Source organism: Hippoglossus stenolepis, chromosome 8 (genome assembly GCF_022539355.2).
Source record: "Hippoglossus stenolepis isolate QCI-W04-F060 chromosome 8, HSTE1.2, whole genome shotgun sequence".
In the NCBI taxonomy this organism is placed as follows: domain Eukaryota; kingdom Metazoa; phylum Chordata; class Actinopteri; order Pleuronectiformes; family Pleuronectidae; genus Hippoglossus; species Hippoglossus stenolepis.
The window spans coordinates 9,500,703-9,522,904 of record NC_061490.1 but is presented as its reverse complement, the minus strand read 5'-3'; the positions used below and the strand labels follow the sequence as shown (position 1 = coordinate 9,522,904).

The 22,202-nt window shown below is 40.5% G+C and overlaps 1 protein-coding gene and 1 long non-coding RNA gene across 2 annotated transcripts; one reads left to right on the top strand and one right to left on the bottom strand.

Annotated features, from left to right (window-relative positions):
* Positions 1-9,907: 9,907 nt before the first annotated feature.
* Positions 9,908-12,231, bottom strand: LOC118113993. Its single transcript, XR_004697405.2, has 3 exons — positions 11,520-12,231; positions 10,588-10,711; positions 9,908-9,945 (listed from the first exon to the last, which is right to left on the bottom strand). It is a non-coding gene; the product is annotated as an uncharacterized LOC118113993 (long non-coding RNA).
* On the top strand, positions 11,480-21,857 carry azi2 (5-azacytidine induced 2). Its single transcript, XM_035164170.2, has 8 exons — positions 11,480-11,647; positions 13,373-13,626; positions 14,197-14,313; positions 14,605-14,704; positions 15,596-15,729; positions 16,359-16,423; positions 17,557-17,681; positions 19,550-21,857. The coding sequence occupies exons 2-8, from the start codon at positions 13,408-13,410 to the stop codon at positions 19,978-19,980; spliced, it is 1,191 nt and encodes a 396-aa protein (XP_035020061.1). The 5' UTR covers positions 11,480-11,647; positions 13,373-13,407; the 3' UTR covers positions 19,981-21,857.
* The last annotated feature ends 345 nt before the right edge of the window (positions 21,858-22,202 follow it).

Sequence of the window (22,202 nt, the reverse complement as noted above, 5' to 3'; positions counted from 1 at the left end):
GAGCCGGCTGGCCAAGCCAGGGGTGCTAGCTAGCTCTGCTAAACACGCGCACACACACACACACACACACACACACACACACACACACACACACACACACACACACACCACACACACACACACACACACACACACACACACACACACACACACACGCACACACAGATAAACACACAGCCTCATACCTCTCTCTTTTCATTCCTGAGCTTGAAAAGAAGAGCCATCAAACTCTGCACAGCTCGAGACAGCAGGTAGGGGTTAATGACCTCTAGGTCTTTCGGAGAGATAAAGTGTTATGGCCTACTGAGAAATCATCACAGCACTTCCTGTCAAAAAGTTTCAGAGAAGTTGGAGTGAGGACACAAACTGACTGTCAGTAGCTGTGACTTTTAAATTAATTAAAGTATTGTATGTGCCTCAGCCCATAAATACAGGAGGCCTTCCTAATTTATATTTGCCAGTGTGTTTGTGTGTGTGTGTGTGTGTGTGTGTGTGTGTGTGTGTGTGTGTGTGTGTGTGTGTGTGTGTGGGTGTGTGTGTGTGGGTGTGTGTGTGAGAGGTATTACTCATGTATTCACACAGTGGCGACTTGATTCCTTATGGGGACAAAAAGCAAGTGCCATATCACATAAATCGATACACAATAAGGTGAAGACATGTTAGGTTTAGGTTAGATTCAAGTTAAGGTTAGGTTTAGAAAAGTAATAACTATAGTTAATGTTAGAGTATGTCTGCTGGGAATCAATGAGTTAATGTATTATCTTCTGAAGTAATTGAGACCCAAGTGTGTGTGCGTGCGTGCGTGCGTGCGTGTGTGCTGTCTGGGAGCACACACACACACATTTTCTCTCACTCCTGGTATTTCACATGATGGCCTGATACGATGATGATTAAACAAATTATGGTCAACGTGAGTGAATTTCAATCTGGCTGGAGTGAACCTCACTCACGTTCATGTTCATCATATGAAAACTGATTCGTTCAGTTCATCGTTCACGATTCTGGCCAGTTAAGATTGGCATATTTTATTTTATCGCGGCCTTGAGTTTGACATGTCTGCCTTAAAGTGTTGAGGATGATGATACAATAACAGAGACGAGGGCTGGAGCAACTGTACGTTGTATGGTTCTTAAGTGTATTTTTTCTACTATATTTCCCAATATGCATACTACTGGACATCTGGAGATATAAATGTTCATTATCTCCCGTAAAGTACTGATTACCTCAGCCCAGAATTTTCTACCATTGCACAGAACCACACTAAATGCAAGTATGTGCCAACCCCTCCACAGCCATGCTTGTGTAATTCAGAGGTATTTGGGTCAATTTCATTTACTAGTATGGTGTTACAAAGGCCCACTCGTATTTGAATAATTTTATTCAATCTTTTTAAACCAATAACACACAAATCACTCTATTGGTCTTGTCCATATTGATAACATCATTCAAACATTCACAGAGACGTGAGCACTTCAGCTGCTGACAATGCTAACTGGAGTCAGGAGTTAGAAAACCTGGAGTCAAATCAATGAAACCAGAGTGGAGGTGGAGGTTAGAGCTAGTTCAACTTTTAAAGAAGCATCTGCTGATGTGAAACAAGCCGCACAAAAGAAAGAGACCGATGATCTAGAATCGTTCAATAATGCTGGAAAAGTGGAGCGGGTTAGAAAGGGATTTCAAAGAGCTAAGATATTAGACAGTTGACAAAGTCTGTTAATGGACATGAATTAGACAGAATCATTTGGGAAGAACATGCAGCATTGTGAGTGGCGTGAGAAGGCATGAAGACATCATCCAAAATGTGAAGTATAGGACGGACAGGAGCATTATGACTTGGGGTGTCTTTGTTGCCTCTGGGAGCAGACTTTATTGAATGGAAAATGAAGTTAATCAAGGGGATAATGTCAGCGTGGTGGTTCTCCGCGCTGGTCAGCCCCATAGACTGTATATATAAGGTCAGCCCGCGATTCTGCTTTCTCCGCTTGTTGTTGTACCCGTTGAATGTCGGGGTTCGGGGGTAAATGATGGTCTTCATAGCCCCCCCCTCTCTTTCTCTCTCTGTCTGTCTGCTTGTGTGCTTGTAGTGGATGGGCAGAGGGGGACATTTAATTATGTGATTGGGAAAATTAAAACTCCAGGACAACAGAAGGGGAATACAAAGTATGGGATGCATATTTGATAATTTATATCATATAAAATATGTAATTTATATCGTTTAAAATCATGGGGGGAGAGGGGAGGGGGAGCTGGCTCATTAGCATTTAAAGGAACAGGCACTCAAAACAGGTCACTCTGTGGAGGGCTGTTTTAGACAGGGTAAAAAGGGTGCTGTTTTAAATGATCCTTGTGGTATTTTGACCAAAGTATGTTACAGACATTTCATTAAGACCCCAAGGAACCATATCAACTTGTGGTAAAATGGGCATGCTATGTCCCCTTTAAACCAGTAAAGATGCTCTGGAATGACCTCAAAGAGCCATTCACACCAGACATCTGAACAATATGTGCGCTGAAGCAGGGCTGTGAGGATGAATGGTCTTAAGTTTCCCCTTCAACATTGCGCAGGTCTGATCTGCAGCTACTGAAAATGTGTATTTGAGGTTATTGCTGCCAGAGGAGGTTTTTACCAGTTATTAAATCTACGCATTCATATATTTTCTCCAGCAGCACTGTGAATGTTTAATGGGTGTGTTTGATTAAGACACAACATATTAGAACAGACTTGTATGTGTGTTATTACCTGAAGCACATTGTGCTTGTTTGTCCTTGTGACTTGGATTAGGATCACATCACATTTCATAAACAATTAAAACAGAAAACCTGCAAATTCCAAAGGGTTCATACACTTTTTTCTTGCGACTGTGTACATACACTCGTGGACCTAAACACAGACTGAACAAGCCATTGTTCTCCTTTCACAGCAGACGCTATCTCTCCCTAATTGGCTCAGCAAAAACAAAGGAAGGGCCTTGGGTGCCTGGCTGCAGCTCTGCTCTTTCGGTCTTCAGGGATGCCCTCTGCTGTACCGAAACACAGCCTTGGATATGACTAACCTCTGTGCTGTCTAAAGAAGGCCAGTTCCTGATTATATGGCACAGTTTCAGGGTCTATAATGAATCAGTAAGCAAGCAAGTGCACTTTACTTGAGAACAATTTAAAAACAACATGAACAAACCCTGTGGGTTGCCAAGAATCCTTGTGAACTCTGCAATAGCACTCTGAGGCTAAGCATCTCGCACAATGTTTAGTTAAGCCTTTTTCTCATTAAGGGTGTCCAGGCTGCAAAATCACCACACTGCCTCTCTCCGACAAAAGTTAACGACACCATTCCTCCAACCAGGGCGAAGCACGCGATTGATAGGCGATAAGTCGTCTTCATATGCAATCCACGGCTGTCAAACTTCCCCACTGCTTTTAAAACAGCGAGAGAGAAATACTGGGGTCATGTCGACTGTAGGTGTAATTTGTGCTGGTGAAGTTTAGTTCAGCAGTGTGAAACAACTCTGAGACAGCACTGTGATATATGACCGTACCGCTGGCATCATTGATCTTAACTTTAACTGCAGCAGTGCAGTGGTAGATGATGGGCTGTTATATTGCAGAGAAAGGGATCACAGAGGGTATAAAGTGACCCCACCATCCATACATGTCTCACTGGTGATCAATAATAGGCAAACATGTCCTCCTTTGCCAAGAGACAAAGGCGACTGGATTCTCCAATTCTGTATTCTGCACTAATTACATAATCTTATAACTGGAGGTTTCATAAGGCTATAAAAGACAACTGGGTAAGAGTTCAACCTTCAGCCACACTACGTCTCTTGGATGGGTTTCATATGCCTTTGGATTTCTTATTGTCATACATTATAATCACTTGAACACCGAATGCACAAGCACTATGTGCAAGTACCAAGCAAAATGACAAGGAAACAGCACCCCCTTCTGGGTGACAATGATTATAGCACGTGTCTGACTTTACATCTCTTAGCTGCATCAGTCCAGATCTATTGACAGCAGATGTTAATATCAAAAACAGGCATGAGATGATCACTCAGACAAACCACAGCTGCAGTCATGCACTATAAAAAACCACCCAATCCAGCACTGCTAATCTGCGGCCCTCTCATTTTGAAGGGTTCAAATTCCCAACATTGTCAAAAATGATTAAGGACAGAGCGACTGATGAATCATTTCCAAAAAAACAGCAAGTGCTCGAGTTTCCCTAGTTTGGTATTTTCCCATCAAAGTCTAATTACATGGGCTGTAGCATAAATAATTCATGTGCCACTTTAGGGACAAAAATATGACAATCAACACAGTCAATCTGCAACTTCTGTCATTACTAATTCAGCATCTGCTCAATGCTTTTAAACCACCTTTTCTACCACTTGGCCTGATTACAGGATGCCTGTGTTTGTGTTTGCAGGGGGAGTGCATGTCTGCACAATATAAATCCAAATAATTTCTTATTAAAGTCTTTCTCTGATCCCCAAGAATGTAAAGAGATTTCTTGCTATGGGTTTGAATGGTTACTACATTTAATTCAAGCTGTCTCCGTGTTCCAGTGACTACTATAGCTTACAGCCAAATGTAAAACTAATTAGATTTTTCAAGTGACCATTATTTCTGTAACATGTTGTCATAGAGCTCACGCTTGCAAACACATCCTGAGTGCTCCGAACAAGCACTTCATTTGGGCACTGAACTAGCACATGCATAATAATGACCTTATTTGCATATATTATGTCAGTCTGTTTAGTATGTTAATGTTTGGTAAATTTCGGGGTTTAATCGTTCAACAGACATTCTAATTGAGAGTTTGTTAATTGGTTACATTGATGCTCTGACACTTGTTCATCTAATCGTGGATCTCGTTTGTTCACCAAACGGCCCACAGTACGTTCCCACTTTACGAGAGGTGAAACTTGGCGAGGCAGGAGTGAATGATTCCTACATCTCGGTTTAATTATCTAGGGGATTTATTTTACAATTAATTTACAAAATAAGAATTGAAAGTCAATAAACTAACGGTGCTATATCTGCAATAAGTTAACTAAGCGGTGATTGCAATGGCACTTTAGTGTGCAGCAGGCTACAGCAGGAAAGAAATATCCCTTATATCAACAAATATATATAATGGATTTTTCATTGATTGATTTTCAACATTTAGGTAAAAATGCAGAAAGCATCATGAAGAAAATGTGACTCTGTTACTGACAATATTTGTTCAACATCACATTATATATATATTAAAAGTGGTGCCACAAGTTTATGAATTAATTTTAAACTTATGACAAAATCCTAGTGGACTGCATAGACCATAGTTGAATGTAGGAATGTGCGGTGTACAACAGCCCAACTTCCCCAGCTTGCCTTAGCCAAACTACTGCCCCAAATGGAAATAAAATGTTAAGACTTGATGCGTAAATTTGTCTGACTTTAATTTCTGTCTTTCATGTTTCCCTAAAGCATACATAATTCTTTTATAGCCATAAGTGATTGTCAAAAATGAAAAGCCTGTCTCCATAGCCCAGTAGTGAAAAGAGAAATTCAAATCTTACTACTTTACTCTCGTAACAAATGACACAAATAAAAATCCAAATTGCAATTTAAGAAAGTAAACTATGCATAGAAAAGATTCTGTTGATTTTTATTAGATGCTTTTGAGGTTTCATGATTGATTTTTTTATTGTCACAACACCAAGGATGGTTTAAATATATTTAAATAAGCCATTGTCTCAACCAAAACATACAGCTGGAAAGGGAAACACAAACTGGTGTCTCTAAGCAACACAGATGATTTAAAATGACTTCCATAATATTGAGATAATGTATATTGTGATATGGTGCAATACATAAAAACTAAATTGTATCGAATCAAATTTTAACTTCCTAGTTTTTCTTCTTTTTTTTCCTCAAATAATATATATTTGAAATGAGAGCCTTGGGTTTGTCAGCACTCCTGTGTTAGGTAGCAGTGTCGAGGGCGGGTCACCAAGAAAAAAGTGATAATGGTGCAAGAGGTAAAGTCTCTAATGTGCGACGGGTTAAGTAGTCAGCATCCCCTCCCACAAAACACATCCAACATCCCTGTAGTGGGCCGAGAAACAGCGACATATTTAAGACTAAGAGATTGTGCTGTCATAATCATCCTCCAACGCAGTAAACTGTATTTATGAACTCTAAAGGTCTTGACTAAAGGTTATTCAATTATAAGATTTTAAGATTTCTTATGGACCCCAGAAAATACAAGTGTAGCACAGTCATTTTTATTTATTGTACCGTTCTTCAAGCCAACTGCACTAAAAAGCATGGTGGATGGTGAAACTTTACTATAATCAGAGCAGCTGAAGTGCTTTTAGGGAGCCAGATGATCTACAGTACGGCACAAACGGCAAGGACACTGAATAGTTTAACAGCTCTGTAATCAAAGAGAAAGCCATGTCCTCATCTAACCTACACAGTTTTTTGGAGTGTGCTGAAGGACATGTGAGGTGTCGACGACCCACTCTGTCGTTAACAGCAGTGGCTGAGTGTAAGAAAACAGGCAGAGGTGTAGAGAATGTCAGAGAGCTACTAATCCATTCATAACACAACTGCAAAATGTACAATACTGGGGAGGAAATGACTAACAGGAGTGAACTAAATAATGCAAAGACAACACCATTAGTCTAAACAGTGGAAATCTAACTTACAATATTCTCTCCTGGAATATAGCCCAATCATATCATATTCAGACTGAAACATTGAGCCAAACATGGCAAGTTAAAGCTGTCAAACTATGTTTAGAACTATAAAATAAACCAACAATGAACATTCATACCCGTAAACATTTAGAAACAAGTGGAACATTTCTAAACTGGCCTTCCTCCTCTATAAATCATGGTGAGGTATTGTTTTGCCCATCTGATGTGAGGAGCTTCACATGTCAAACGTTAGCCTTTCTCCCATCATTTTAAATCATGTTGTTTGTTTGTCCTCTATCAGCCATCGTTACCTCCGCCAGTCATTTGAACTGTCGACCTTGTGCGATAAAAACCACTGAGGTGTAGCTGTCAGTCAAGTGTCACACTTGCGTCCCCCTACATCCTCAGCTCGTCCCTGCTGGCCGCTGCCTCAAACATGAAGCCCTCTGTGACCAAGGTCTCGCTGTCCTCCTCTATGTTGGCTTCACACTCCTGCTGAATCTGTCACATCAACAATGAAAACATGCAAACCAGGCCACGCTGTGCACAGTGTGCTGGAGCACATTAAATAATAACAAGGTCATTCGTGCCACAATAACTCTTCTGCCCTGCTAAACATGACACGGTTAAATAAGGACATAGTTAACTGAAGGATCTTTATGAGGACCATGCTGACGCCATCTGACGAACTGAAAGCAAAGTATGATGTGCCACAAAAACACTATGTTTAATTAACTACAAGTTTTAACAAACTTTTTTGTTATGTTGTGGTATACCTAAAAAAATTCAGGTCAACACCCTGTGTTGCTCAAATTGTAAATATTTCCACTAATTGTTTCAGCAAAGGACGGACTACAAAAGCTATTAAATCTAATGGTGGAAAACCATGAAGACAACACTGAATATTCGAGACAAGATTGGACAGAAGATTATAAAGAGGACATCTCAAATTGGATAGTGAAAATGAACACCACCCTGTGAAGTTAAATAAATTTAACGTCATTATTTCTAGCAGTATAATAAGAATGATGCACACATACCTTTAGAGTGTGTGTGTGTGTAGATAGACACTTTATAAACGGTCCTCAGTACCAAGCTAATCGCAGCAGTATTTTACTTGCGTCATTCCAGACCGCTGACAAAGCGCCTATATCTCAACTTTTGCTGAGAGTTTCAAAGCCCTTTCATGGATTGCTGTTTTCCCTGTTGCAGAGACAACTGCACCTGTTGCTGCCTTTGTAGGCAGAACTGACATTGGGAATGTCGACTAACTGGGCCACAGCACAGAATCGAAAGAAATATGACAACGAGCATGGATGAAAACAACGCAGCTATCAAGGCCGCCGTGAATCTATCGTCTGATGTAACAGCTCCTAAATCAGATCGCCATGCACTGAAGGCATTTCTGTACAGCAAATTGGATTTTTCCTCAGCCTCCGAAATGTTGAGGGAAAGTTTTATTTAGTTTTAGGCTCTTCCTCGTACTTGAGGAAATCGGTCAGGAAGATGAACGCTTATAGCTGTTTGACCCTTAATCGCTTTGATGGGAGACCACGTAAAAAAAAGACGGCCAGCACAAGAGTGCACAGAGACAATTGTATGACGATTAAAAAATGAAATGCTGATATTTTCCTCAGAGGCACGTTCAAGTTCTCACGGACACACCGGATAACTGCACATACACTCTCGGCCAAGGGTTCGCATCACTACGTCCGCTATAGCATCGCTACTTTCAGTACTGGACCTTTAGGCTCAGAACGTGGTGTAAATGACGCTTTTTCGAGTCGAATATGAACATCGGGGCTTGCGGACACTTGGATGACACCGTACAAGCAGTATGTTGTTTTATTACGTCTGAAGAAGTGGTCACTTTGGCTGCAACACTGTTTACCCCTGAAACTTGACAACGTTTTTTGTGGACTCAAACACTTCACCCACCCCTCCATCGGCATAGTGGTGAGCAGATAATAAGTGAATTTTCATTTTTGTGTGAACTTTCCCTTTAACAGCTGCTGGGCATCTGTCAACACTATAATGACAATGATGCACATTAACTGGTAGTAGCCCCCACCTCTTCAATCCGGCTTTTCAAAGAATTCTTCATTTGAATTATTGCAGCATTACTGCAGGCATGTAAACCTCTCAGCACCAGGGAATAGAGGACACTGACAAAATCTTTTTTTCTGATTTAAAAACTATTTTAAATTGAAACAAGGAAACATATTCAAGTTGTACTGAAATGCAGCTTGTATCATATTTCATACTGAAATGTTTGGATTAAATATAACAAAAGATGAGGATTTATAGGTATCGCTTAGGGAAGGAAAATAAGTTTGACAAGAGAATATATGATGCTCATGTTTGCATATAAATCACAACTAAAATAAACTTAACTCCAGGCAATGTGTTGTTTAAATGATGATGAAAAAGTCATTGCATGTCATTGTCAGTTATACCTAACCATGTAATCTTTAAATCAAGAATAATATGAAACTCCAAAAACATTACATATTTACTCTGGCCTGTGAAAAATGAGGTTCATAAAAAATATATATGATCATTAATATTTTAAATGTTTGGAAAAGAATAAAAGCTTCACGGTGTATTAAAAAGCATGTTTTCATCTCCAAACCAAAACAACTGGACTTCGCCACAGTCACAACGAAGTGAGTCCAAAACACATTGTGCTGACATGTGCAAGTGTTGAGCTTACTTTCTACAGTCCTCAAGATGGAGATCTCTGGTTTCTCTTCACATGTCATGTCATTGTTCTTTGCAGCGCCCCCTGCAGCCATGGCCCAGTTATTGTATTTCACATGTTTGACTCAGGTGTCCTTTAAAGCAAAGGTCTTCAACAGGGGCTCCGCGAAATTTTTGGTTGATTAGACAAATTTTTATATTTTTTAAATTAAAAAAAAAATTCCAACCAATTTTTTTTCCACAAATTTAAATGTCTTTAAATACACATTAACATGAATCCAACATATTGTAGCGAACGGATAAATGGAGGCAGAAGACGTTATCTTTCAGTCAGCAATGCACACATTCAGCGACACACAATAATAAAAACATGAATATATGAACCTGTGTATTATTTGAATAGCTTAGTATTGAATGCACAATAACAGGGTAGCTATGTTTATACATGGCACTAGGCCCAGTTTAATATAAAACACAATTTTATACAATATATATAGTAGATGCTCCATCTCTCCATCAGTTTGGGGGTCCTTGGCCTGAAAAACGTTGAAGACCCCTGCTTTAAAGGGATCAGAACATTAATGAAATATTGTCAATACTGCAAAGATAGCCAGTATAGTTAGTTGTTAGTATATTTAACACCGTCTTTCCACTATTTTTATAACTTTTAGAATTGTTCAGATGATATCACTTCAACTTAAAACTAACGGGAATAGTACTCAGTAGATCCATACCTCACACGAGAACAAATCAGGCTGCACTGAATTTCACACACTGATAGATATTAGTCCTAAAAAAAGCCTGATGGTTTTAATCCAGATCAATGAATCATTCCCCAGTAAATCAGTGAAAATGTCAAATATATATACATATCGCTATTTTAAAGACATTGAAAACAAATCGTAATCTTAAAGTTCTTCCCTGACCGAAGTTTCCTGGAAATCATTCTAGTAGTTTTTGTGTAATGCTGCTAACTACCAGACACCAACCAAATGCCCATGACAACATAACCTCCCAGAGGTGATTACATTCAATCTGAGAAAAAGTCCCAAATGCTGAAAGGGACACATCTTGGTGCACTTTCTGTTGGAATTTCCAATGACGTGCAGATCTGGAGTATCACTTCTCAGTTTTTAAGAGTTGCAGGTTTATGATTTCTGATCACATATATCATCATCAGAATCTAATATTTGTCAGTTACCTCTTTTAATACCTCAGCAAGAAGGTGTGTCACGCTCCACATTCAGCAGCAGGAGCAGTCAGGACAGGTTGTTGGGCATCAGAGGATCTGTCTCTAAAAACAACTAACACTTGTCAGTCTCTTGCTGTAAACCCAAAGAGAATAAGACATCACAATGTAGAACTGGACAGTGTTTACAAAAGTAGATTTATTTCAATTAAAATACATTAAATTATAGACCAAAAATAAGTGATGAATTCCAATACCATTGTCAAAAAAAAAATAACAATGATAACATTTAGTGACATTTAGTTTAGCTTTTCTGCTAAAGGTAATTAGCTAGCTTGGTTAGCTAGTGTTAGCTAGCTAAGTAGATAGTATAAAATGAAACAAAAACCCATCAAATGTCCCAGGTCAACATAAAAAGGGCAAAAAAACTGAGTTCAGTCATTGAAATAATCATTTCAATTGAATGTTCTGTCGATGAGAAATAGATTAAAAGATGTATTTGGGTGTGTCTGACTGTGGAATGACCACTTAGCAAGTTAGCAAACATGGGCTAAGTCTGAAATCGCCATTAGCAGTACAGTAACAATGGGAAACTTTAATCAGGATGTTGGGGTGTTTTTATTTGTTCTACTTTATCTCATTTGAATTGTGTCTGTACTTACATGTCTTCTTGATGTTTTGCTTACCTAGCTTGTGTGAAGTTAGAATAGTTTTCTTCTGCACGTTTATAAGAGCTAACTATGTTGTTTTTTTTCAGTTGTTTTAATCCAACCTAACGTCCTCTCCAGTAGATTGTTGAACTAAATCTAATGAATTGACATGTTTCCCTCAACATCCACAGTCCAGTTCACCACCAACCTCTCACACTTCCTTCGCGTGCTCGCATTTTATTTTGAAAGGGTCTCCAGCAGCCGAGTGACTCCCGGAAGTTTTTGTTTCCTCACCTGTCAGTTCTGACAGTGTCCAGCCTCGTCTCTTTGTTTGTTTACGGGAAACAGGTCTCCTCTTGTCAACAATCAATGAAAATCCCGCGTGGTCAACCGGCACCTTACTGAGGACAGCGTCTATCACGGTTAGTGCGAGTCCCGAGGCGAAAGCAACCGACTGCTTCTGCTTCAGCTAGCCACAAATAGCCAGGAGACGCTAGCTAGGAGCTGCTAGCTAACTGTTATCATCATAACAGATCGATCGCTTTGATCGCTGTGACGTCGGGTATCGACTTCACGCTGGTTTAGATCATTGCCTGGTGGGTTTGTTTTTTGCTTTTATTCTGTAGCTTATTTTATAACCGTCTCTCGTTGTGTTTTGTCGGCTGTCAACACAGCTCGTGGGAGCTAACAGCACAACGTTATAGCATCGTATGCAAACGAGACTGGCTGATTGTTGACATGTCATCGCTTCTCTGTGGTTGTGACTGAACACGATCTCTCGATTGATGTCGTTGTTAGCCGGTTAGCCTTTAGCTCTCCTGCTGTATCCAGTTAAATCTAACAACATGGCGTTGCTCTGCGTGTCTTGTGTTTGCACTCAGCATCACTTTCGTTTTGAGGGCACTTGCTGGAGTCACTGTGTGAAGTCCCCCTCACGAGTCAGCCATGTTTATATTGGTTTCTGTTCATGGTACGGATCCAGCAGCCCTGTCAATGTGTCCTGCTGAGGCTTATCTCCAGTAACAGCTTCGGCCTTTAGTGTGAACAACTTGGCTCCTCGGTGTTTGCTGCATCACTGCCAGCTGACATCACCACCATGTAGCATTAGCTGCTCTGAGGTAACAGGTAACATCTCTGTCAGTTAGATGGTCTGGACTGCTGGTATTCTTGCTGGTAGTTCAATTGCCCTATGTCACTTCCTGTAACAACAGGCCAGTGCGGGTACCTTAGCACAATCAAAGTTTACATTTGTTTTTAAACAGCAGCTGTATAGATCTCATATAGCCTCATACTAACATGACATAGTTCATAACTCCCTCCCTTTTACCAATATGTGATCTTCTTTGCAATAAAATGTAGAGGTTTGCTCACGTTTACACATGTTAAGGTTCTGTGGAATAGATCCTTTTTAATAGGCCATAAAACTAAAGTTTGGTGGAGCTTGAGTAACTTTTGACCATTTATTGTAAGGCTGGTTTGATGATGGTGATGCTGAGCTCATCCACGTCACATTAAATCAAATTTTATTTGTCTAGCCCGTATTCACAAGTCACGATTGCCTCATAGGTCTTTACAACTTGTACGTCCTCTGACATCCTCTGTCTGTAACCCTCAGCGAGAGTGAGGGATCCCTGTCCCAGGACGGACAGAAGTGCAATAGATGCCACGAGTAGCAGAGCACATCCAAAAACCACATTTAAAACATTCATGAGAAAAAACAGTGTCTAACATGCGGGGCTGAATGAAACCCATCCCATTCACTGTGGTCATATCTACAGTTGACTGTAGACCTTTTCTAAAACGCCCCTGTTGGACAAACATCTGAGCAGCCAAAAATACAGTTACTTTTGGTACATTGCCATGTTTAAAAAAAGCGTTTTTAAGCTTGGAGTGTTTTGTTTAAACATTTAATTCCTGATAGCTCTTGTCCAAATGTCTGCAGTGTACGGTTCCTGCAGCAATGGTTTGTGTGAAGAAATAGACAGTCATCTCACAACCTTTTGAAACTCAAGCATCAACTATGCAAAGTTATAATAAGCACAATCAACTAATGTTTCTTTTTAGTAAGCAGTCTTTGTTTTGTCTTTTCCATAAAAACAGAAAGGAAATTAATAATTTTGCTAATGAAACTCTAATGTAATCCCCAGGTCTTCTGTCTGCCGAAGCGTCGGCCTGTGCAAGCATGGACCCTCTGGCAGTGGATGATGACATCTGTATTCTTAAACACGAAACAGCCTTCACCACCGCTGGCGAGAGCCCCGTGTCGGTGTGTGCTGGCGACGAATCTGTCGCTTCCCACTTCGCCCTGGTCACAGCCTATGAGGACATCAAGAAGAGGCTGAGAGACACAGAGCGAGAGAACACCCTGCTGAGGAAGAGGGTTAAACAGCTGGAGGATAAGGTACGGATGCAAAATGAGCTTGAATTAGTGATTGAGGGAGAGAGAAGGAAAAGATAGGAAGAAGAGAGAGATGGCATAAGGAGAGGGGTGGAAAAAGTTGGGGAAAACACTTGCCTGTGGTAGAGTGTGCACGCCAGCATCATCAACATTGTTGGCCTACAGTTAAAGCTATAAAACAAGGAGAAATAAATCTGCTCTGTCTAAAAACAGAGAGGAGGTCTGGAGAAGCTTGGTATTGCCAAACAATGTGTTGGAGCCCTACACACTGCAGGAGAAGGCTCCTGAGATTGGAGATAATAAAAAAAAAACAGGATCCATTACAATGCAGAGAGAGCTATGAAAACAGGAACTGTCCGAATACAGATGGTGTGCTAAAGTGAAAATTCTGCACTACATGCTGGCATAAAAGCTTCTCTTAATCTCTATCAGTTTTAGTTTTATCTGCTGCAGCATCATCGAGCGAGGATGTGGTGGGAAGAAAGTAACTTCCTACCACAGACTTTTAAAAATATAAGAAAATTGATTTCAGTTCTTCACTGCTCTTCTGTGTTTCCTCCATCGCCCCTGTAGCTCTTCAGGCCAGATGCGCCTCCATCAGAGGGTCCCCAGTACGTGAACAAGGCTTTCAGTGCTTACAGAGGTATCTATATAGAGAAGGAAGACCTGCAGCTGGAGCTTAACAAACTGGTGAGTCTAATGATCAACTTTAACCTTCCTCAAACTGACACTACAGCCTGACTCAGAGATTGTGTATATTGCAACCCTGGAAACAATGCAATTTGTTACGTCTAAGGCAAATAAAGGGAGTGGGTCTTGTGACTTATTGTTCTTCCGTAATTCTAAACTGAACTAGAACCGTCAAGCATTTGATAACATTCCACAAATACAGCATGGGTGCACCGATCTTACTTGGAAGAGTTTCCTCCATTGCTGTGAATGCTGACTCCCCCATCACTCCCTCCTCTCTTTCTGTGTCAGAAAAAGGAGAAGAGCGAGAGTGACAGGTTGCTGACGGAGCAGCTGCAGGCCAAAGAGTTGGAACTGCTTCAGCTGAGGACAGAGATGGAGACCAGCCAAGGTGAGGTGGAGCACACCCGTCTGCTTTGTACTGTGTATAACAGCTGGGCAGAACTTAGTAAAACCCGTCTGCAAAAAATATGTTTACAAATTATTGCGCCACTAGAAATAATCCAGTTATATAATCCAGTAATATAACCCTAACTCTTAAAGGGGGCCATTACACAAGAGGCACTTTCATTTATGAAAAATGTAATACATTTTTGCGACAATATTTTTCATATTTTTACTCAAGTAAAATTTAAATTAAGGACCTTTACTAGTAATGGAGTAGTTTTACTATCAGTAGGCATTGCTGCTTATGATTGCATAAAGGTTCAGAGTCGAATCGGTATTATTATTTAACTGTCACTTTAAAGTCACTATCATTGCTATCTCTATAAACAGTTGCAGCAAGTGAATACGCAGAATCTGAGGGAACCAGATTTTGGGGCCGGAAACCCTCTGGTTTCTGTTTCTAGTCCATCACATCTATTGGCTTTTCAATTTGTCTACGTTCATATGCAGATAGCTGTTGATGTAGATTAGCCAAAACATCATCTGGACCTAAAACACCTACAAAAAGAATCACTGTTTTTATGAGATAGAAGAAACTAGTCTGACTATAAACGACATACGGAAAATGGAAGAGTTGGCCCAGATATCCGATGTCCTCACGGAAAGCCCCAAAATATTAGGTGTTGCCCCCAGAGGCTAATTCGTCATCAGACAATAGCCAATGGGCTCAGAGATTGCTATTAATGAAACAATGATGGTAACTCTTCTGTACTAATAGGACGCATTCACACTCAAACATTTCAAGTTCAAATGTTCTACAAAAAAGAATTAGTTGAATCATTTCCTCACTTGCTAACAATGACTATTCACCCTCTTGTATTTTGTGTGTGGGCAGTGATGAAGAGCCTGAACAGCCCTCAGGACTACTGGCAGGTGGACCAGGTCAGCACCGAGCTGAAGATCCATAAACTGCAGGATGAGCTGGAGAGAGTGACACTGGAAAACAGCAGACTGGTGGGGAGAAGTGGGGTGAGTAAGCTGTAGAGCAAAGAGCCAGGATCAGGACAAAGAAGGGGACAGAGAGAAGGAGATCTGAAGAGGACAGTGTAAAAGAGGTAGCCTCGGAGAGCGTAACAAGAAGAGAGGTGTTAGGGCAGAGAGGGAGACAGAGTGACACAAGAAGTTCTGAGAAGAAGAAAAGAGGAAGGATGGCAACAAAACTGCAGGAAGGTTCATTGCTGAAGGGTGAAAGAAAATAAAACACAAAAAGGAGTGTGGCTTGAAGGGGAACAGAGGAGTCTTAGGTTTTGTTCTAAGAAATAATAATGGAAACGTACTTACACTAAAATGGCGTTTGATGCAGTGCATATCTCTGCCAAGGCCCAACAGTCCGCTAAAGAAACCACATTTCAATACAGTACATCCAGATTTTTATTTGGATCAAATTGCATACACTCATAAATATCATTCCCCTAAATGTAAAAGATTTCTTTCACCCAGATCCATGAATTATTCTCTGAGAAATCAATGAAAATGTTGAAAAATACCCGATCTCACAATATTAGAGATGGAAATCAGTTGAGTAGGTTTTGTGTAATCCTGCCAACGATCAACCAAACCCTGACAAAAATGTTTCCCATAACTTCCCTCTGTTTTAGGAGGAACCCCAAGGCCTGAATGGACCAGACTTGGACATGACTTGTGACGCAAAGTGTAATGCAAGGTAATGTTTGTTTTGTGAATGTATTGGCTAGGAAAAAACACCATAATGGTCCTTTTGAAAAATTAGATGAAAAATATAAGCATCAACACGAGGAGCAAGTTTAAGATTAATGAGATTAATGTTTACTGCACTAAACAAGATGTGAATTCAGTTTCTCCTCTCTGCTCCTGTGTTCACTGTGGGGTGTTGTTGTCGTCTTTGGCCACTAGAGGAGGGTGCAGCTTAATACATTTGAACTCCTGTCTGCATAACAGCCTATGACACGCAGACGCAGCGGAGCCTTAGACATGATCAAGACCAGTTAAACCCCTTTAACCTGTGTCCATTAGAAATAGTTCAAATTTGCCCTCCAGTGTGTAGAAGCTCGACAGCAGATGAAATCACTCTCCTTACTGTCATTAGCACTGGCTTAGATTTCAGGAAGAAGCTTCTGCTCATGGTGCATTAAGGTTGTGTCTTCAAAAAGAGTTGTGTTTTTTTGTTAATGTTTCTGGCAGGTGGTTGAACTTAAGACTCCAAAGTGTTGATGAGATGTTTTGTTACTTGAGGTGTGGATAGGACAGTTTGAAGGTGTTGCTGGCCTCAGGAAAAAGCTGCCACGTTTGAATACAGCCCATGGCTCTGTGAGGTGGAGCATTTCTGTCCAAAATAGCGTTTTAAATTGGCGCTTCATATTTTAACATTTTTAATGTTGTAAACATGTGAACTTAACACTCAGGTGAATATGCTAAAAATCTGTGAAGCTCATCTGTGAGCACAGTTAGCAACTGTGTTAAATACAGAAACAAAGCATCTTGCAAAGTCTTTTAATAAGCCCCTCCAGGATTTTTTGGTAATTTGGTCAATAGATCAGGCTTCTATAATTATACATCCTGCTACTTTGGACCAAAATGATGTCTTACGTGACAGTTTTACGTCTTGCAATCACAACAAACAGGTGAAATTGAGCATCGCTTTAGTTTAATGACTGAACTAATGGTAACTATGAGCTAGATCATGCCAAACTATGCTTCTCATCCTCTGCTGAACGCGATCCAGTCCGACAGATGGACGCTTCTAACAACACAGGCTGTGTAGGAAAGCGGAAATGCTGTAAATATAATGTTTAAATCAAATAATGTGTTGATCCGCAGTGAGAGGGGCATGCAGCAGATGTGCCAGGATATGCACTGTGAGGTCACTCGTCTCCGCTCGGAGCTGAAGCACCAAGCAGGCCTGATCAGGAAACTCAGGCCGTTGATCGGCGAGACAAGACAAGGTAAGGGTTTATACAGAGACTATACAGAGACTTAATTTCTGTGTATGTGGTAACCTACCAGCACTGCTCCCCTGCTGCCTTTTCACACCTCCTCAGCACGGGGAGCATCTGTATCCCCTATATCCCCCTATAGTAATTTTTCACAGGTTAACACTCACATACAGCGAGGGAGAATCTTTAAATGTCTGATTTCTTCCAGATTATGTTAATTAAAGTAATCATACTTTTATCTTTAAAACACAGCTAACTATTTTCTTTTGTTTAAATAATTTTCCCTTTTAAATATCTGTCCCATTTTATCATATATTTTCTCATGTATATATTCCTGTTTAAAACCATATTTCTTCTTTTAAAGCTTGCTTATAATTTCACTTTTAAGGCCACATGTAGCCACAATAAAAGTGCTGATATTGTAGGAGCATTAGTTCATATGTGGCCCGTGTATGTCACTGCTGTAACGCTGCAGACAATTGTTTTATTATAATTTCTAAGGGGTGTGGTTTGTTTGCTGGGATATAGAAAATAGACTGGAGTGGGGCTATGATATTTTCTTTTGACCGTCACGTTTTGCTTTTATGTTTAAGTTTTATTAAAAGCCACAAAACTTGGACAATTTTTTTTCCTTTTTTGGAAATGTTCTGTTACAATACTTGTAACAGATATGTTAATTATTTTTTTTAATCTGAGTGTGAGGTAGTGTCAGATTTATGGATTTAAGCCTTGCGTCTCTACACATGAGCTAATGTGGCTAACTTACTATACTGCTTCTCCTCACTTACGGGAAGGCTTTTTATAAAAAAGTACGTTCTAACTGAGAAGATTTCTCCCCCTGCTGCTCCTTGTTATAATTTGTATAAGGGTGTGATGAGACTGCAGATATTATCTTAGCACTCAAACACTTTGATAAAGGATGTCGTGAAATGGTCTGTCCTACCTCGCCCCCTCCCTCTGTGCTGATGTATTCTACCCTGGAACAGATTACCTCTGTCGTCGATTCCCTCCGAGTGTCAGAGGAGGAGACCAGGAGGTGAAAATTAGAACGAAATATGGCAAGAAAATAAATCTTGGACTATTTATTCCACTGAATAAGAGGGTAATCCTGTAACTTTGATGAAACCGATGGAGAGAGAAATAAGGGAAGCAGGAGTGACAAGGAGAGGGAGACGAGGGGGAACTGTGTATTTATTCAGTCATATTGTGCATCTGTATTCTTCTAATGTTCCTCCTTTGGAATCACTTTTATTCAAATGCTAGACTCAAGAGGCGCTCTCATGGAAGAGTAACATGGATGGATGGAAAAAAGCTACTGTTTTAAACCGAGATTGAGATTGTTGGGCCTATTATCTTGTCTGGAGTCAAAAGGCTTTGAGCGCACTTTAGATTTTTTTCTCTACAGCTACCTTAACTTAATTCACCTGTAAACAGTAAGTGGTAAAATATAGGGCAAAAGGTTTTTCTGTTTTTAATAAAATTGCAGAAGTTCAAGTCAAGTGAATAATTATAATTAGTACAAAGGCAGTAAAAGTCAAAGTCAAAGTGGGAGTTTTTTTGCAACCAAAAATGTATAAATTAAAAACTATAATGGCACTTAGTAGAGCACATGTCTCCACTAAGGCCCAACAGTCCCTGTAAATTCCATCAAGCTGCACATTTATTCTTAAAATAAGATGAAAATGTTACCAGTGATGCTGCAGCTTCCTTTCATGAAATGATCCAAATCATCCCATTCACTTTGTGATCAGGTTCTCAGCAGACTAATATTTGTTGCCACTGTTCATTCAACCATATCTGACATTTTATTGCCTTTCTCTCTCATTTCTTCCTCCTTCTACTCTTCACTCTGTCTCTTTCCTTCTGTTCCTCTCCAGCTGGCTCAACAGTTCCAGTCCAGTGTCTGGATGATGTGGAAAAAAACAACCACCCAGTCGCTCGAGTGTCAGTGCCTCGTCCCCCTAGTGCCCCCCCACTCCCCTCGTGCTCTGGACGCCCCTGCCTCCCTGTTGGTGGCCCGTTGGGCACCCTGCTGCCAGACAGCCTGAAGGAGGACTGCTGGTACAACGGGCCCTGGCCCTCCCAGAGCTGCTCGGGAGAGGCTCTGGTTGGGAGCTCGGCTGTCCTTCCCCCACCTCCCTTGAACCAAGCTTCCCTAGATGAGAGCTCCAGGTCCTTCCCCAGTCCCCCCAAGCCCAGTGACGCCGTATTCTGGGAGGGACACACTGCTGCATCCAACTCCTCATCCTTAATGGGAAACTGCAGTCCCAGGAGCCCTCCTAACACTGAGTGGACCAAGCCCTATTGAGAGGGACTTTGATGGGATAATAGGTGATTATTAAATAGTTTGTAACTGGATGGATAATTGATGAATGGATGAATGAATGGACTCTGCAACCCTGCCACATAGCTACCACCTAACCTGCCTTAAGTTAATTAGACCACTCCTCTGGGCTGAGCTGGACCGGACCTACCAGTTGTGGGAACTAACTGAAGCCAGAGGAAGCCTTCTCGAGGTCAAGACTATGTAAACGTATTGATTTCCGTGCGCACTGCATCGGTGAGCATATCTGACCGTGCAGAGGGAGAGTCGAGGACAGACCCTCGGTAGAATCAATAGTTTTTTCTGTGAGTATAGTGTCCTTGTATGCACATGCATAAGTGTGCGCAAGCATGCATACAAGCAATTGAACTTCTGTGTGTCTATGTACGCACATCAAACAGAGCGTGCCTGTGTGTGCAGATCAGTGCGCGGGCATCTCTCGCCCGCCTGTTATCTGTATCCTGTCATAATGAACCCAATAGGGCTTAAAGGGCCTCGTTCTCCATTCACAGTGGCCAGTGATCACCGGGGGCCACAGCTGGACACATAGTAGTACAATTTGTAAAACTGTATTTACTCAAATGCAGGTCTTTTTACATTTGGTCGCTGTAAAGTAAACAAGGTACCTAGTCCCATGTATGTGTCATGGTCATGTGGAGAAAACGTTGAGGTCTGAGGACTTGGTTTGTTTGTGTCTGTGCTGTGCTGGAGACAGACAAACACCTACCTGTTGGATAATCACTGATTTTTGATCCAAATTTTAACTGCTACCAAAAAAACTCTTTTTCTCAATCATTATTTTCATATCAGTCCTTATAGATCATTATCGAAGTAGGCTGTCAGTCGACCCGTGCTTACCAAATCATATTATCATAGTATTGAGATTTTTGAGAAGATTGCATAATGAGTAGCAAATGATACTTAAATAAAGATAACTTGCTTTCTGAAGTTAAACACTCTATCTGCACTGGCACAAGAAAAAGGTTTAACTATTTCCACGGCAATTTCACATGTAACACGAGCCTCTGTAAAGCTGCCTGTTATCACATACTCAATCTTCTCATAACTACTATCAAACAATATTTGTGACGTTTCATCTAAAGTGTAAAGGGACGTGTATATGTAAGGCTGTGTATTGTGGGGTGTGTTTTCTGTGGGACTTTTATTTTGAAGGACTCATGGAATAGAATCCATACACTCTGCTGTATTTTGGAAACCTGATTATGTTTGGAGATTTTTGAACAATAGGAAATGTATCTAAACTCTGTACCATGCTGATGTTGAACTATTTGACACATTTGTTTTGCAGTACAAGGTAAGTTGTTGTGTTAAGATGGTCATTTCTCTTTTGTTACTTTTTTTGATGAGTGTACTAAAAGAAAACGCATTGTGAGTAGAATACAAGATAAGCAGAAGGAAGATGGAGCATATCTGTATAAATCTAAACCACTCTGCCAAACGCAGTGTTGCACTCCAGACCATAGGTTTTAGTTTGTTTATTTGTTTTCTACCCAACTCCCAAGACATCTGATCTGTGTGAGGTGTTTGCAATGGTGGCAGGACAATGAGTGCATGAGCCTGAAGAAACGTGAGCCGCTTCTTGACAAATAGGTGCACAAAGGGCCCGGAGGTCACTGGATAAGGTTTCGTTTTTTCCCCCATCTTCTTCATTCTGTTTCATGATAACTGTGGTCTTTTTGTTTCTAATTTTTACAAAATGTTATTTTACAGCAGTAGTTTCATACTTCTGTAAACGATTTGCAAACCAAAATGCAATGTACAGTAGATACGGATTATATTTTAGATTTACTGCACTTCAGACTGTTTGTAAATATGATCGATTAAACAAAATGAAAAAGGAAGTGACCGTGTGAGGCTGCTCTGTGTCTCCATTCATATTTTTAGCAATGACCGCCTGTGGTTCAATTTAATAAACTGTAGGCTTTGGCATTTCTAGCTACTTTACAGTTGAAACCAGCAATAACGTTCTTTCTCTGACTTCCTGTCTACATCAACATTTTCAGACATTTACTTCACACCTTGTATCACAGTATCAATTCCTACTGTCTATCTAAAGACCTCTGTACTATTGCTGCTGAAACAACCTGTGAATTTAATACCTTATGGGTTTTAACTGTTTAACACAAGCAATTTGAAAAAATATATTTTTTTGTCAATCTATTAGGCTTTCTCATCACCTTAAAATC